Below are 15,890 nucleotides of genomic sequence, written 5' to 3'. Positions count from 1 at the left end.
ATTTATTGACTGAGAGAGATCATGCATATCAAATCAACAAACATTTAAAAGAGCTATACAGAAATAAGTTGTACCTTTTTAAAATATTTACACTTATGCATTTCTTTGACCATGTTATCGGCTACATGTACAAAACCAATATTCTAGAGCGGAAGCTGCAAACCACTGCAAGGGTCTCTGCAGTGACTCTATACATGCCTTACTGTAGCTTATTTTAGAGTCACTGGAAGTCTTTCCTCCTTGACTGCTCTGTATGTGACTTTATCCCCAGAGGAAGGAGTGGCAAACAAATCCTTTGTGTTAAAAAAGTATTTCTGCTCAAAGCCAGATGAAGAATAAAAACATCTCACTCTCAGCAGTGTTTGTTTGGCCCCAAGCAAACTCATAACTGATGAGGCTCTGTGGCCTCACTGCTTGTTGAAAGCACATGGTAATTAAAAAGAAAAATAGCACCAAGAACAGCATTAGAGAGATTTTTTTTCCCCCCTTGTTTGTGTGAGCACAGGTGGATAGTTTTATGGGCGGTTTTGTCAGTTTTTATTTTTATGAATTAAAACAAATCTTGTCAGCAGTAAAATATTTATAAGGCAAAGCAACAATGAATGTGTTGAGAGTTGCAGTGCATCCGGAAAAAATTCACTGTGCTTCACTTCTCCCAAAAGTTTTTGGTTAAAGCGTTATCCAGAATTGTCATAAATTAATATCATTCTTTGAAACTCTACATATGAATACCTCATTTTGACAATGTGGAAAAATACTTTTGACAAAATTTATTGAAATTAGAGAACCAAGAAATCACATTTACATAACTAATCACAGCCTTTGCTTTGTAACATGTTGATCCACCTTTGGCAGCAAATACAGAATCGGGTCTTTTTGAATACGATGCAACAAGCTTAGCGCACCCATTTTCAGGCAGTTTTACCTTTCCAAGCGGTAAAAATGTTTCTGGGGCCTTCCCCAGATTTGTCTCAGAGGTAATTCCTTTGATTTCATGCTTTGTGTGTGACCTCTGACCTGCATTGTCAATCGTGGGACCCTATATAAATAGCTGAGTGCCTTTCCAAATCAAGTCAACAGAATTAACCACAAGTGGAATCCATTTAAGGTGTCACAACATATCAAGGTTAATTTTTGGAAACAGTTCAATATTGAGCTTTGTTGCAAAGGCTGTGAAGTCTTCCATAAATGTGATTTCTTGGTTTCCATTTTTAATACATTTGTAAATATTTCAAAAACCCATTTACCCCATCACTGTGCTGGGGTATTTGTGTGTAGAAGTTTGGTGGAAAGACATAAATTTAGCACAATTTGGAATAAGCTGTAACATAACAAAATGTTTAAAAAGTGATACACTGTTTGTACTGTCTGGATGTAAAAACGGAGATGATGCAACTTGGTCCTTCAAGTTTTAGATGATCAGCCTATTCATTTTGTTGCAGGAAATCAGGTCAAAGGCAGGTTTAATAATAGATAAATAAAATAAAATAAAACATATGCATAAATAATGTATTAACCATTCCAAAGCCAACATTCTGTCAACTTGCTCAATTGAAGCAGAAAATGTGTGACATTGTGTGTTTGTTTGTGATACATCTTTGTTAAAGTGGTGAGGGCAGACGTGAATGTGGAGGGCAAAACTCACTGTTGATGCCCTTTATAAGCAAAGTATTCTGTTAATGTTCTTCTTTGTGTATGCTGTTTTTCAAACCATAAAAAAACAAGTAGATGCAATGATTGACAGCTGTATGTGTATGTCATGTTAGTGTGAGAATGCATGCAAGAACCGCTGTAAAAGCAAACAGCAGAGGTTAGCCTATATGTTGGTTCTATTTTTATCTCTGAAAATAGATGACAGAATAACTATTTTAAGCTTTCTGGATATTATCAGAGACCCAATAGCATCTCTCCATGTTTCTAAATTAAATATTTGTTTAAAAAAAATACACCCATCCCAGTAGGGTGCATATGTGTGCAGGTGTTTGATAGAATGAGGTCAGAAGAGTTTTAGTTCTAGTTTGAGTTGCTACCTTTGATGTGTGAAAGACACCAAGGTGTGTTTGTGCATTTCTCTGTGTCTGTTTGCATATAACATTTCCTGAAACATGTACACATTTGACTTTTTTTTTTTTTGGCAGGAAAGTTAGAAAAAGAAAAGAAAATACAGGATATGGCTTTATTGTCAAATCCAAGTAAAGATTTCACAAGTGATGTAGTGCTCCTTCCTAGTGGAACCACATCAAATAAGTGGAACCTTAAGGGTTAACTTTAGCAAACTGGTTTAACCAAATGAGGGAAAATTCCTTTAGTTTAGTTAGTTATGTATTAATGTTTTTATATCCACAATATTTACATTGAAACATTTTCTGTCACATATCCAGACTAATGAGTTATTCATCACCCTGATGAATATTTACACGGAAGCCCAAAAATGATTTGTTTATAGAAAGACTGAGTTAGGCACTGATTTTGAAGATCAACATGCAGCTCTCTCACTTGAAAGTCGTTTTTTTATTTTCTGTCCTATTTAAAGTGTGGTTAATAGGTCTTATCTGTCACGTCATATTTATACCTGAATAATAGGAAAACATTGATTCTTCTTATTAAATAAATCCTCAGACACTTTGATTTTTCTAATTTATAAATTGAGAAATGTGTCAGTTATTTTGCATCAGATGTGTAAAGCTTTTTTTTTTGTACATGCAAACAGTACAGGTTATTGTGGTTTTGTATTTTTAAACCTTTTCATCCAGTTGATAACTGTACAAAGTAGATTTGGTCCTTTTCATTTTGGCACTAGTCCCATCTTCCTGGAAATGATGCCTCATCTCAACAGTAATGTCACCCAAAAACCTGAGACTGGCACATTGGTCTTCCAGAGATGGCGTCTCCTGTGTCCTCTCACTGCAAGTCTGCAAATTTGTTAGTCTGTGCAGGTACTGACTCTGTTTTTTTAATGGAATGTCAGTGAAAGGTCAAATCTCTCACACATACTTTAAAATTAACTGTGGAAAAGGTCAGCAGTGCCGTTACAGGTGAGGAAGGTGTCAGAGTCAAACAGTTTGGAAAACATAAGCAGATCTGCAGAAAGAGATCTGAGAGTTTAGTGATTGTGTGGGTGGATTAAAAGAACTGGGAATCTTCAAAGAACAACTCTTACAAATATTACAGCACCCCAGGTCATTGTCCGCATGCTTAGATTCCTATTTAACTTGATTTAATATTCAGTTTTGCTCTGTCCTCTGTTTACCACTACTACAAGTGTGAATTAACTCCGATGGCCACTTCAGTTTTCCTACGGCTGTGTTTATGCAGCTGCAACAGCAATTTCAAAATGCTGCAGATGCAACATGATGCAAATGATTCACATGAAATCTTTGGCTCGTTCTTTAAAGTCTTTGGAGCTTTATCTCAACAAGACGTAATGCTGAGATCTCCTGGGACTTACTTTGATATTTATTTTAAGTCTTGGCCTTTGATTTGAACACAAATTTTACATCCCCCCCTTCATGTGTTAAGCCCACATTATGCAGTTTAGCCTCATGCACACATACTGTGATTTAGTGTAGTCAAATGGTCAAACAGGTGAACAAAAAAAACAACAAAAAAACAGCATCAGCCACCAGTTCCAGGTTCTTATGGTGAATTTCATTGTTTTCTTTTTTTTTTTTTTTTTTTTTTTTTTTGCAACAGCAATGTTTAAATTAAAGCATTATGACCAACTTTAGAAGACTAAATGAGTTAGAAATAAGAAATAAGTGGTAAACAAAAACTGAAACACTTTGTCAGACATATACAACGTTTTAGCTGACAATGTATCCTAAACATAATATTGTCATGGCTCTACTTTGATAAATCTTACTTTGAAAGAAGTCAGTCGTGTTTTACTCCATCAGCATGGGTTCACTTTCGTCTCTCCAAATGTAAAGCAAACTGACCAAATCTCTGCAGAGTTTGTATCTGTCCTGTTTAGCTTGACAATTACCCCAACTAGTGGCGACATGAGTGAAGTGCACAAAAGAAACCAGAATAAATGCACTTCTTCTGTTCAACGCTGAACAGAAAAAGCAAGCTTCACAAGGTTGAAAATGTTGACTGCTGTTTTTGGAGGAACTAACCAAACACACAATGATGTCTGCACATGGATATATTTGTGAGCAGATTTTCTGCACAAATGCAAAATAACAACAAAAAAAAAAACACTTGATTAATGTATCCGTTTGTAGAAAATGCTGAAAATGTGAGTTTGCTTTTGCTAATGCTTCCTCCTGCCAGCGACACCTTTCTGCTGAATCTCACAGCCTGACTTGTTCCCGTAAGTCTCCAAAGTGTTTATTTGTGTCTCTGCCCGGAAGGCCTGAACGATCCCTGGCAACTGACTGTGCCTGACGCTTGAGTCCTTTCATTCCTCTCACTGCTGCTAAAAATCAGTGAAAGAAACTCCTGTTTCTTCCAACATTCTGACAAGCTCTTAGCTCAGAGAGCAGGCATTCAGCTGCCAGCTTCACACTCAGCCTGCAGGTAAAACTCACTCTCTGCTACTTTCTAGACTGTATGCTTATTTAGAAAGTCAGAAATATTTGTTGAATTTTGTTCATTTTTGTTCTGCTATAATTTGTATTTAACATTTGTTAGTCATGAAGTATGTGATCCTGCTGGTGACTTTAAGTGGTAAGTGATTTTTTTTTCTTTGTTGATTTTGTTTCCACACACTCAAACTGCTATTAAGCAATTCAGCTCTGAATGAATTTAGGTTCATGCAACATTTAGTATTTCTGCACCTTGAGCTTTTGCAAATTATCTTCAGCCACATTTATCTTTTTCTATTTCACCAGGAAATGCTCATTACGATTCTCTTTTGCAAGAGAATCCTGGCCATGACTGGCAGCAGCACGCAGAGGTTTTATTGGGATTTTTTGTGTGTGGTTGACAAAAGTTCAGTGGCACATTCTTATGTGTGGAATAAAAGTGGAAGAAATTCAATACATGGTTTCAAATTTAGTTTCAAGAAAGATTTTTTTTTTTCTAAAATAACTCAAACTCAGCAATATTTAGATGGAGTGCATCTGTTAACAGCAGTTTTCAAGTCTTGCCACCAATTAGGATTTAGCTCTGGTCTGTCATTGGACCATTCTAGCACCTAGCTTTGCTTTTATTCAAACCACTCCATTGTAGATATTCATATTGTGATTGTTGTGCTGTTGGTACGTCAATCTTCATTCCAGACTGAACTATTTTGCAGCCTCTTATATGTTTTCTTGCAAGATTCCTCCATATTTAGCATCATCTATTTTCCTATTGAACCATCTTCCCTGTCCCTGATTTTTTTGAAGAAAAAAAAAAAGCATCCTCAAAACATGTCAACATGTTTCACAGTGGTAATGGTAGGTTCAGGGAAAACGCTCTGATTTCAGTGCTAGTTTCCCATCACATGGAGTGAAATGTTTGTTTTTGATCGCTCCATGAAATTAGCACCTTGTCTGAAGTGGATTTCTTATAGCTTTTTTACAGTGAAAGCTTTTTCTCTTTTTTTTTTACCAGCTTTGCAAGTTGCACAGATAAGCTTTGTCATGTTAGGTTTCCCTCACCTGAGCTGTGAATCTCTACAGCTACAGAGTTACCGTAAATCTTTGGCATCATCTCTGATCAACGCTCAATTCATGGTATGTTTGCAGTTGTGCCATACTCTTAATTTTTGGACGCTAAATTGAACTGTGGTTTGTGAGATATTGAAAGATTGAGAAGTTGTCTCATAACCTAACCCTGCCTTACATTTCTCCACAGCTTTATCCTCAGTACTGTTATTCTAGTTGTTGACTAAAGTTATCTTACAAACATCTTTAATTAACAACTGGGTTTTACCAAAAGTTGATGATATTGGGATGGAAAGTTGTTTTAATTAGGTGACCAGTAGTAAAACATGCGTTTGGCATGCCCTTTCTTTTGCCCCGAACAATTAAAATGCAAAAATTAAATTCTTTGTTAACATAATTTGTAGCTGCGCCGCCTTAAAGCAGTAAAGGGATGACAACTCCCCACTGTCTGCTTATGCATTAAACCAACGGGACAGAACTGCCAGATATGTGAATATTTGTCAATCTGGTTCTCGCTCGTTTCCTTCCCTAATGCTGCATTGGCAACTGACCATATTGTCCATATCAAATATTGCCACAGATGGTGACTTTTTATACTTTACTTGATTTTACTGGAGGATATAACATACATTTGTATGTTGTGTTCTGATTTGCCACTGGGTGGCGATAACAGCATCAAACATTTATTTTCTTCAGGAGTTGCCAAATATCGTCTCTGATTTCTTTGTTGCAGCACCTACGTTTATAGACTTATATTTTATTGCATGGTTTATTGAAAACAAATTGGATACAAATCTATCAAACAGAAAAAGGGCCAAAAATGCCATTAAAAGCAACTAAAAGCTCAGCTTATTTAAAACTTTTAGTGAAATGCGTTATGCAACAAGTCAAAACAGAACTCTATGGGAACTTTACTTATATTTTAAATGAGCTTCCTTTTAGAGAACATAAAATACAGTTAAAACAAGAGTTCTGACTTTCCACTAACATAAAACTCAAGGTCTTGGTAGTGAACATGTACGGTAGTTTAATTATGCTGCTAGAAACTAGGATAAGCAAGAAGACATGTTTTGGTGTTAATTGGCATTCAGTACCAAGGATTTAAGAATCTGATTTTCTGGGAATCTTAATTGGCTGTTTTCAACTTGATAAAGAGATGTTATGCAGGTTGTAAACATAGAAAAACAAACATCCAAACAGAAATTATTTGAGCAAGTGATGCATAAATCCAGCTTTTACACTATATGCATATCTTTTTTTCTGTTTTGCTCTCTAGGTTCCAGTTTATTAAACATCAGCATTCATTCAGTCATAAAGAGTGAGCATGTGTGACCATTAAAATGCTCCATCATCGGTTTGTGAAATGTTATTTTGTGCTTGAAACATACATATAACAATATATAAATGTGGTCAGAGGACTTTATAGTCTTTGATGGTGTCTTCTTCTTGCTTACTTGTAACTTAAAAATTTTGGAGTGAAGACCTTGAGCTGCCAGAGAAAGAGATGGAGATGTTTACTGGTGTAGAGGCGGCTCCTCAGTTGCAGTTGGAGGAGGGATTTTCAGGAACATCTGCAAGGCTGGAGTGAAGATGAGTATGGTGCCCAGAATAGAGACAGTAAGGAAAGCCCAGAGGAAGATCCGGTCTAACACCTGGGCAACAAACTTCCAGTCTTGAACCACCTGTGAAAAACAGAAACAAGACATAAAATATGGGAAAAGCAATCGAGTGAGATTAATGACACCTATACCCACCTCGCGGATGAAGTGCTCTTTACGGATGTGTCTGCTGATGTACCGTACCGAGTAGATGGCCTTCTCCAACATGGTGGCCCAAGCTTCTTCCTCCTTCCCATCAGAAGCTGCCTGTCCACATGCTCCGCTGCTCGTCTTCCAACCTCCCCTCCGACTTCCAGAGCGAGGCTTCAGTTCAGGACTTTCCGGAGCCAGTTCCGGGTAGTGGTACCGGTCCGTGTGTCCTCGCATGCAAAGCAGTCTGGGCAATTTCTGCAGGAAGAGACTGCGAACCCATGGCGACATTGGGTGATAGGTGGCCGAGGAGCGGTGGTGCACATTGATGACGAAGACGGTGACGATAATCGAAAGGGTGACGAAGATCATGATGAAGAGCAAATATTCTCCGATGAGAGGGATTACTTTGGAGGAGGAGGGGATGATCTCCTCTATGACCAAAAGAAACACAGTGAGGGACACTAGGACAGAGGTGGAGAGTGACAGCTTCTCTCCTTCATCAGAGGGAAGGTAAAACACAAGGACAGTAAGAAAGGACAAACCCAAACAGGGAATGATGAGAAAGAGCGTGTAGAAGAGTGGCAATCTCTTCAGGATGAAGGAGTAGGTGATGAACGGGTAGGAGTACAAGCCATCCTTCCTGTTTCCTTTGGCTCCAGTAGCACTGAGAATCTCCCACTCTCCATTGTCAAAGAAGTCTTTCCGATCAACGTGGTTGTCCATCAGGACCAGGTCCACCATGTTGCCATCGTAGGTCCACGACCCAAACTTCATGGAGCAGTTCTGCCGGTCAAAGGGGAAGAAGGTGACGTCCATGGTGCAGGCAGACTTGTAACTGGCGGGTGGCGTCCAGGTGATGGCACCGTTGTGCTTTACGATGGCTTTGGTCATCAGGGAGCCCTCGAAGCGTCCATCAGCGCTGAAGAAACGTAAAGTCAAAATCAGGAATGGGTCGTTTTTCCAACAAAATTACAGTACGTTGTTTTATTTATGTTAGTGGTTAAATCTCCATCATATTTTATTTTTCATCAGTGTAATAAATTAAAATAGAGAAGTGAAAACTGAATGCAATCATGGCATGTTATTCAATGTCACATCAATGTTTTGTACATTTTAAATAAAATAAGCATCATATACATATTTTTAGTGCACTTTCCATACTGATATGGAACCCAAGAATTAAACTCACAGGAGGTTTAAACTAAAACCTCCTTTCATTAACTTCTTGGAGCATATATCTGTTCTGCAGTGGTGGTATTAGCTTAAGCACAAGAAGGAATGAGATTTTATTTTTGTTGCATTGCTTTTATACAAACCCTCTACGTCATATTTGGCGTTTCATCTTCACTAATCAATTACGATGTGATTTGCTGGTGCTGGCGTAAACCTGCTGTATCGATCAGTTACCACCAGGTGGGGCTGAAGGGTACAGAAAGGGTTGCACAAATAGAGGGAACAGTGAGATGGTGTGAGGGATTTCTGTACGTCTTACTTCTCATATAGGACGATGTCTGGGAGCCAGATATTTTCTGAGGGAACTCGGATGGAGGTGATTCCTCCATATTCATCTGGACTCCATCGCAGCTTGTAATCAATCCACTCCTGGTCAAGATAGACACAAAATACATCATAACTCTGGGAACCTTGGAGAACATTACACAAATAACTGATCGTTTATTTCAGGAGGGTAAACGGTGGGTAAATTCATGATGAAATTAGCAGGGCTTACCTGAGTCAACCAAACGTTTGTTGTCATAAGCTGGTTTTTCTCATCCTAAAATATATATTTAAAAAAAACAAGCAAAAAAATCTAAATATCTACTCACGAGAAGAAACAAAGAAAATGGTAAAAGGCTAAGTAAGAGGGGGCTAATGGAATAAGACACAACATATAAAAAGCCCATATTTTTTAACTGCAATAAGTCAAAACAACATTGCAAGTGATTATTTTATTTGTTCATTTATGTGACACATTCAGATGATGTGTAAAATTATTTATTATATTTTACAGATCTGAAGAAAATATAGGACATTTTCAGAGCTTGGAAAATTAGTCTAACTTCATATGTACATCTTATATTATTTTTTTAATAAATCTAAATAACATATTGGATTTTGGATTAATATAGTGAAACTGTCAAAAAAAACCTCTATATCCTTTAAGGATATAGATTCATGTCATATTTGTGCATATTTAGTTAATTGATCTAGCTACAATTTTTTTTCTACATACTTATTGATGTGCTATGTTGTTGTCCCCTGTTCAACTATTTTTGTTGTGTAAAAGTAATCACTTCTTTTCTGGAAAAGAACCTAATTAACTAAAATATACTAGCTGTGGACCAAACCAACCCAGTGCAAATAGTAAACAAAGGACATCAGGAAATGATATGTCGGATGTAGCTAACTTGTTTTTACATCAGCAAAGGCAGGTTTAGACGAAGGAGAAAGGTTGTGGAGGAATAAGTGCTGCGTTTGAAGGAGATGTATCCAAACCTGCAGCAGATCATCCAGTCCAAGCCTCAGCTGTCAAAGTGGGTTGGATGTTTTGGTGATCACACAGACCAGATGTGAACCATAATCTAATACTGGGCCATGCAGCAGCCCAGGGAGACTCTGGGGACATAAACAGTGAAGCAAAGCTGCAGTGTTTACTGTTGGCTCTCCTGCCATTTCTCTCTCCAAGCCCGGTTCAGCAGCCGAAGAGCCTTGAGAGGTTTTATCCACTCATAGCTGTTTCCAGTGCAAAGACCAAGAATAGCAAGATATATTTAAACTGATTTAGATAAATATTTCAAGCAAAGAGGAGTGCTTCCTCCATCAGCAGTCCCAGTTTTCTCTTCTGAAACACCTAAATCATCTCAACCTATCACAGATAGATGCTAAAATATTTAAAGAGCACCACAGTGAGTAACATTTATTTTAAAACCAGGTAGAGCTTCAATGGTCTGTTGAATTCAGCACACCAGGTAGAACCAAAAGGTCAAAGATTTCAATTACCATTTTCATTTGTGCTTTAATTCATTTTACTCATGTATTTTTAAATGTATTTTTCTTGGCTAAACAAGTACTTCTTATTAACATACAAGTGAGTATAATTTATAGCTACCTGTAAAAAATATTCTCTATCAAAATCAACAGTTTCTGTCCCACACAATAGTAGATTCTTAAAATAATCATAGTGCTCATTCACACATAAATATTTTGTTGCCATAACACCTATACTTAAATTTAAAAGAACAGTGTCGTTAAGTTACATATTTCTATTATTTAAAATGAATAATTTTCTCCTTGCTTCAGTAATGCTGCACTGCTGGGCTGTAAAATTTAGTCTATTCTTTTAGCATTCTTTTTAGAAATACTTATAATAATTTGAAAACACTTTGAAAATAAAATTTTTATGTTTAATTTAATTTGACTTTGATGGTAAGACAGAAGTGCAGGTGCATTAACACCAAACTACAACCATGTTTGCCTGATTTGAGATCACTGTGCTCTTTTTTTCCATTGCAAATAATATTCTGTATTTGCAGTTTGTTTCAGTCGCGTGGGAAAATTTGGCATCACAGGAAAATTTTACTTTCTGTTCCTCAAATACTGTAATAACTTGACCACCTGGGGACACTCAGGGAATATAGACATTTAATTTCTAGATTGTTGATCCTTCAATATAAAAATGTGGCACGACAGAAAAAGCAAGTATAAAAAAAACGAACACTAAATTCCCACAATATTCATCCCAGTACACATGTACTATTCAACCCTAGTGAGAATTGAAATTGATCCATGGTTCAATGACACGAAAAAACTTAATAATCTACAAATTGTCCTTTTCTTCATGTTTAGACCCTATGTTTTTAATCTGGCAGTATGCATTCCAAGACATGAAAACAGTGCGACAGCAACTTGAGGATTCGTTTTAGCCTCAAAGACTCATACGGAGGACTGGCTTTACTGTCCAGATTTCTGTTGCTTCAAGTCAAAGTTATTTCTGCAGGCCACCTCAGTTTTCCATAAATGTCTAAGTTTGATTGTCTATTGTTGTAACACAATCAAAAATGTATTTTATTCAAATAACTAATTACTAAAGTTAGCTAAAATACCCAAACATAAAACTGTTATCAAGTCCAATCAACCAAATTAATCATTTACACAATACAGATTACTAGCACTTGTAAAATAAGCTTGGTTTTACAGTTCGAATTTCAAAACTAGAATGCTGGTAAGTTTGTCAGAGAAAGGACCAATTAAACACTGGCTTTGTACTGGAGTATTTAGGGTTTGTTTTTGCAAAGAATGAAAAATAACTTAGTTGAGACTTACGATTTAAGACGCCAGATTAGACCTTTAAGAGGACTTTGTAGATATGGAGTTTGATATGTATTTAAAAAAATATTTCTTTTGCTATTTTTTGAAATCCCCCAACTTGCATAGAGTAACTTTCAATTGTTAAAAAAAAGTTCATATATATTAACAGGCTGATTTAATGCTTGTGTGAATATTTTTGCTTCACTACAGGATGTGAGAAACGTTCCTTTTTTCCACTTTAGATTAGACTGAGATAAAAAAAATTAATGAGCTGCTTAAATGTAAGAGGATGAACAAACAATGTGTTCATATAGGTGGAGTCATCTCACCACATCAACCAGCTGAGAGATCTTGAGTCCAAAGCGAACTCTGACGGTGTCGTTGGCTCGCTGGATGGGCCTGACCCAGCGCTGATATCCCGTGAAAAGTTTCTTAAGCAGAGCGTCCTCCTTCTCCGCCAAGACAAACTTACTGGGAGAGGAAGCTAAAACAAAGAAAATATTGATATGCTTTTCAACTATCTCGAAAAAGGGGTTTTCACTGTCTTACAAACCTCTGAACTTGAGAGGTGGATACATGTTGACACTTATTAAATGTTGCATCCAGATTTTGCAGAAATCCAAATTAACTTTACCTCGTGATGCTTTCCCACACAAAAGAGCTTTTAACAAAATCTCCACAAATGTGAAGAACACGGAGCTGCAATGGCATGTTTACAGATATGATTTCTCTAGAAGTGTTTATAAATTGAAGTTCAAGGAAATCAGAGTAAACATGTTTGCTGGAATACATTAGGGAATTAAAACTGTGCATAATGTATGAGGATAATATAACTGTGTCCATAAAATGGATAGTCAGCATATCGGTCAGTAATAGGAGGTCTCTGGAGGAACAGAATCTGTAACACTGATATGAGACGGCTCTAACATCCGACACAGGAGAAATGAGAGGGGGGGTAAATGGAAATCCTAACGAGAAGATGGAGCATTTTCACCTTTCACTGGCTTGCATCTAACTTTCGTCATCTGATGGCGCTTATGGATAAATGTCTATCAGGTCTAAACTGTGCAGCATTTATTCCCATGAGCACATGCTGCACATTCAAGGGCAACTGCAGGAGGCGCCGACACTGAAATTGGACTCTTGTGTTCTTGTTTAACTGATGAACAAACAACTTTAACAGAGGTCATCATAATCCTGTGCAGTGCTCTTTTGAAGCGAACCACATGCAGGATGCAGTAAAGATTGGCAATACAAACTTTAACAAATCTTTCAAATACATACAATCTTTTTTTTTTAGCTGAAAGTACACATTTGTTATTTCTGTTGCATTTTTTTTTATTCTTTAACACTTCTACTTCACCGTTATATTTTTACAACCATTTATGCAAAAAAAACAACAAAAAAAACAAAGAAAAACGATTAATTCCAGTTCTTTCAACGAACTGCAATTAAAGTTACATTTTCAACTTTCTGATAGCCTTGAAAATAAAAGCTGTTATAAGTAAACTGCTGTTTTGTTATACGTCTGTTATTTTAAAATGATCACTTTCCTGTGAGATTGTGAAAACTTCGGTGCACCTATCTCGGAGGATCTTTGCCATGACGCTTTAAACAATTAAATAAATACTATTTTCTTTTCACATGAGGCAATGACCTGGCTAAACCTGAAACAATCACAAACACCGACATAAAGAGTTTCCTCACCGGCACCGCGGCACACAGGACACACCGCCAGGAGAAGCAGGAGGAGGCGGACCACCAACTTCATCTTGTTTCCCAATCCCGCTCGCAGTCGTCTGTTGTTGCTATTATTACTATGTCCCGTTTAGCGGAGGACAATGACTCGCCGAGGTTCCCATCAGCAGCGTGTGCAAAATCACCGCGCTCCTCCAGTTATCCAGCAGGCAGAGGCCCGGCTTGATTGTGCGTGTGCCTGTTTATTGCAACTCCCTATCGAGGCGTTATAGGAAGCGGCACAGCGGGAAGTCTCTCTGGATGGGGAGGAGGAAGAGGAGGAGGAGGACAAAAAAGAGGGAGGAGGGCGATTGGTGCAGAGATGTGGAGTTTTTTTGGGTTTTTTTAATGTCCTCTAAACCGCGGGACTCCTTTGCTTTTGTGGAAGGCTGTATAGGTCTGGGATGTTTCTAGCCTTTTAAAAATACAAACAAAAATCTAACAAAAAATTATTTAAAAAAAAACAAACAGGTGTGTTAGTGTGGTCGGGAATCTGTATTTTTAAACGATGCTCGATTTGCACACGTTCACAAGTCAAAGCGTGTAAAGGATTGATATTTATAGCCTTGGTTTGACTTAAAAAAAAAAAAAAACAAAAAAAACTTTAGCGTCTAATGTGCTATATTACACTGACGACCTCAGCAAAAACAAATAGAGTCAAGTTCACAACACATGCAACTTAATATTTTTGGCTTTTTCCCACACAGAAACATTTACAAAGTTATAATCTTACCAGAAATCAGTTCACATGCCCGTGTTGCGTTTTCTTGGTATGGCATTTCGTTCAGGGCATCATGGACTGGGGGGCGCCACAAGGGAAAACTAAAAAACAGCTGAACTGTACAAGATGAAAGTTCTGTAAGACAATATAATAATACATCTCTTCAACTACATCACCTGGAGTCTGATTTGCATATTATGATTTGGTATTAAATTAAAGGTCTATTTAGTTTGTTTCAAGTCTTGCTAAATACTCTAAGCCATCTTATGTTTTACTTGTCCCTAGTCCCTAGTGGGGTCAGGAGGAGACAAGGGTGTAAAGAAAATGGATGGATGGATTTACTTGAACTAATCTGATGTCAGATAGATGGTCATGAACTAATGATTACTTAATACACAATCTGGATATTCTTAAAATCTTCATCCTACTTGTGAAACTATAATAAAATTGAAATGCAATTGTTAATTCCAATTCTTTATTCAAATTCAAAACAATTCAGAAAATAAAAATATCTAGATCAGTCAAGCACAAGAGATTCTTGCTTGTAAGTTAGTTAAAGTTTGTTTTTAATTTATTCTCTTTTCTTTGTCTTTGGGTGGGTGTGGCAGCAGAAGAACGGGCTCGCTCGGGTTGCCAACCAAGAATCTCCACTGTTAGCAAAGATCAACATTGTCATCCTACTGTGTTTTTTACTTTGGTGGTTTATTAACCTTGCATCACACATAATTTTACTTTCTGTAGTGCCAACCTTTCTTCTAAGTACTGCAAAAGGTAGCCCTTGTATTATTTGTGGAAACTGCTCAACATTTGGAGAACCAGGCATAATAAAAGTTTAGTCATTTAAGTGAAGTTAATATAGGAATACTGACTGTTTTTTAATCAAGTGAATAAATCAATATGAGTAAAACATTAGGGACCATTTCATCTCCAAAAAGATAAAACTAAAGAGTGCTAAAGTATCACTTACAGCAGAATTTCGCTTTACTTGTGTTGTAGATACTTTTTGAACTGTGATCTTTTTATTAGCAGTCCAGTACTCTCCACTTTTTAATTTGTCTTGCTCCTTTTGTTAACCTCTCCTCTACCTTGTCCTGCTTTCACAAAAATAATGTCGCTGGATCCTAATCATCAAGATGTAATAAGATTTTTCAGATGTTTTATGTGAGAATGGGCTTGCTCCTACTTAGTTACTTTCTCAGAATACATTTTAGTTTCTACGGTCTTTTGTTGAATGGTAGGTATTCTTTATTTTAATTAGGTTATTTTAGGCGTTAAAGTGCCAATATGGTGTCATTTGTCACCGGTCTTGTCGAACTACTCTCTGATTAATGCTACAGCTGGCTGGCTTTGGTTTGACTTGTTGGACATCGTTCTGAGACGTTGTGACAGGAGAGGGAATAAATCAAATGTAAGAACCTGTAATAATACCAAGCTATGTGTTCAGGTTTGATTACGGATCTGCCACAGTAGTAAAAGAGGCAGCACGTTTTGTAAAGAAAAACTTAATGAATAATTATTGTTTATGGGATAGAAAAGGGTAGTCAAGGTTACCTTTTGTCTGTGTTTTGTTTTCACATTTCTCTCTATTCTTGTGTTTTCTGTTAGTAGTTATGTTTCCATTGTGATTGTTTGCACCATTCCCATAATTTCTTTATTGTTTCTAGCCATTACTCCATTAGTACTTCAGTTTATGCGCTCCTTCGTCTGCAGCACATTTAATTACTAATACAGTTCATTGCTCCAATGATCGTCTCTCCAACTATGCTGTCTCGTTTATCC

At 37.0% G+C, this 15,890-nt stretch overlaps 1 protein-coding gene across 2 annotated transcripts; it reads right to left on the bottom strand.

Annotated features, from left to right (window-relative positions):
• Positions 1-5,341: 5,341 nt before the first annotated feature.
• On the bottom strand, positions 5,342-13,670 carry LOC103147503 (neuronal acetylcholine receptor subunit non-alpha-2-like). 2 transcript variants are annotated; one of them, XM_016678418.1, is made up of 7 exons: positions 13,361-13,670; positions 11,983-12,137; positions 9,075-9,119; positions 8,838-8,947; positions 7,349-8,264; positions 7,247-7,276; positions 5,342-7,165 (listed from the first exon to the last, which is right to left on the bottom strand). In XM_016678418.1, the coding sequence occupies exons 1-7, from the start codon at positions 13,422-13,424 to the stop codon at positions 7,109-7,111; spliced, it is 1,377 nt and encodes a 458-aa protein (XP_016533904.1). In that variant the 5' UTR covers positions 13,425-13,670; the 3' UTR covers positions 5,342-7,108. The 2 variants fall into 2 exon arrangements, with proteins under 2 accessions (XP_016533904.1, XP_007565946.1); XM_007565884.2 differs by having other exon boundaries at positions 5,342-7,276; positions 13,361-13,668.
• Positions 13,671-15,890: the final 2,220 nt, after the last annotated feature.

Source organism: Poecilia formosa, unplaced genomic scaffold, assembly GCF_000485575.1.
Source record: "Poecilia formosa unplaced genomic scaffold, Poecilia_formosa-5.1.2 Scaffold183, whole genome shotgun sequence".
NCBI lineage: Eukaryota > Metazoa > Chordata > Actinopteri > Cyprinodontiformes > Poeciliidae > Poecilia > Poecilia formosa.
The sequence above is the reverse complement of the archived record's forward strand: the minus strand, read 5'-3'. Positions and strand labels throughout refer to the sequence as shown.

Excerpts from the sequence above, each read along its gene's own strand:
- LOC103147503 (XM_007565884.2), bottom strand. The coding sequence starts at position 13,424 with ATGAAGTTGGTGGTCCGCCTCCTCCTGCTTCTCCTGGCGGTGTGTCCT. Across the intron at positions 8,948-9,074 it reads CAAACGTTTGGTTGACTCAG|GAGTGGATTGATTACAAGCT; the intron begins GTAAGCCCTGCT and ends TATCTTGACCAG. Across the intron at positions 7,277-7,348 it reads AAGAGCACTTCATCCGCGAG|GTGGTTCAAGACTGGAAGTT; the intron begins GTGGGTATAGGT and ends TGTTTTTCACAG.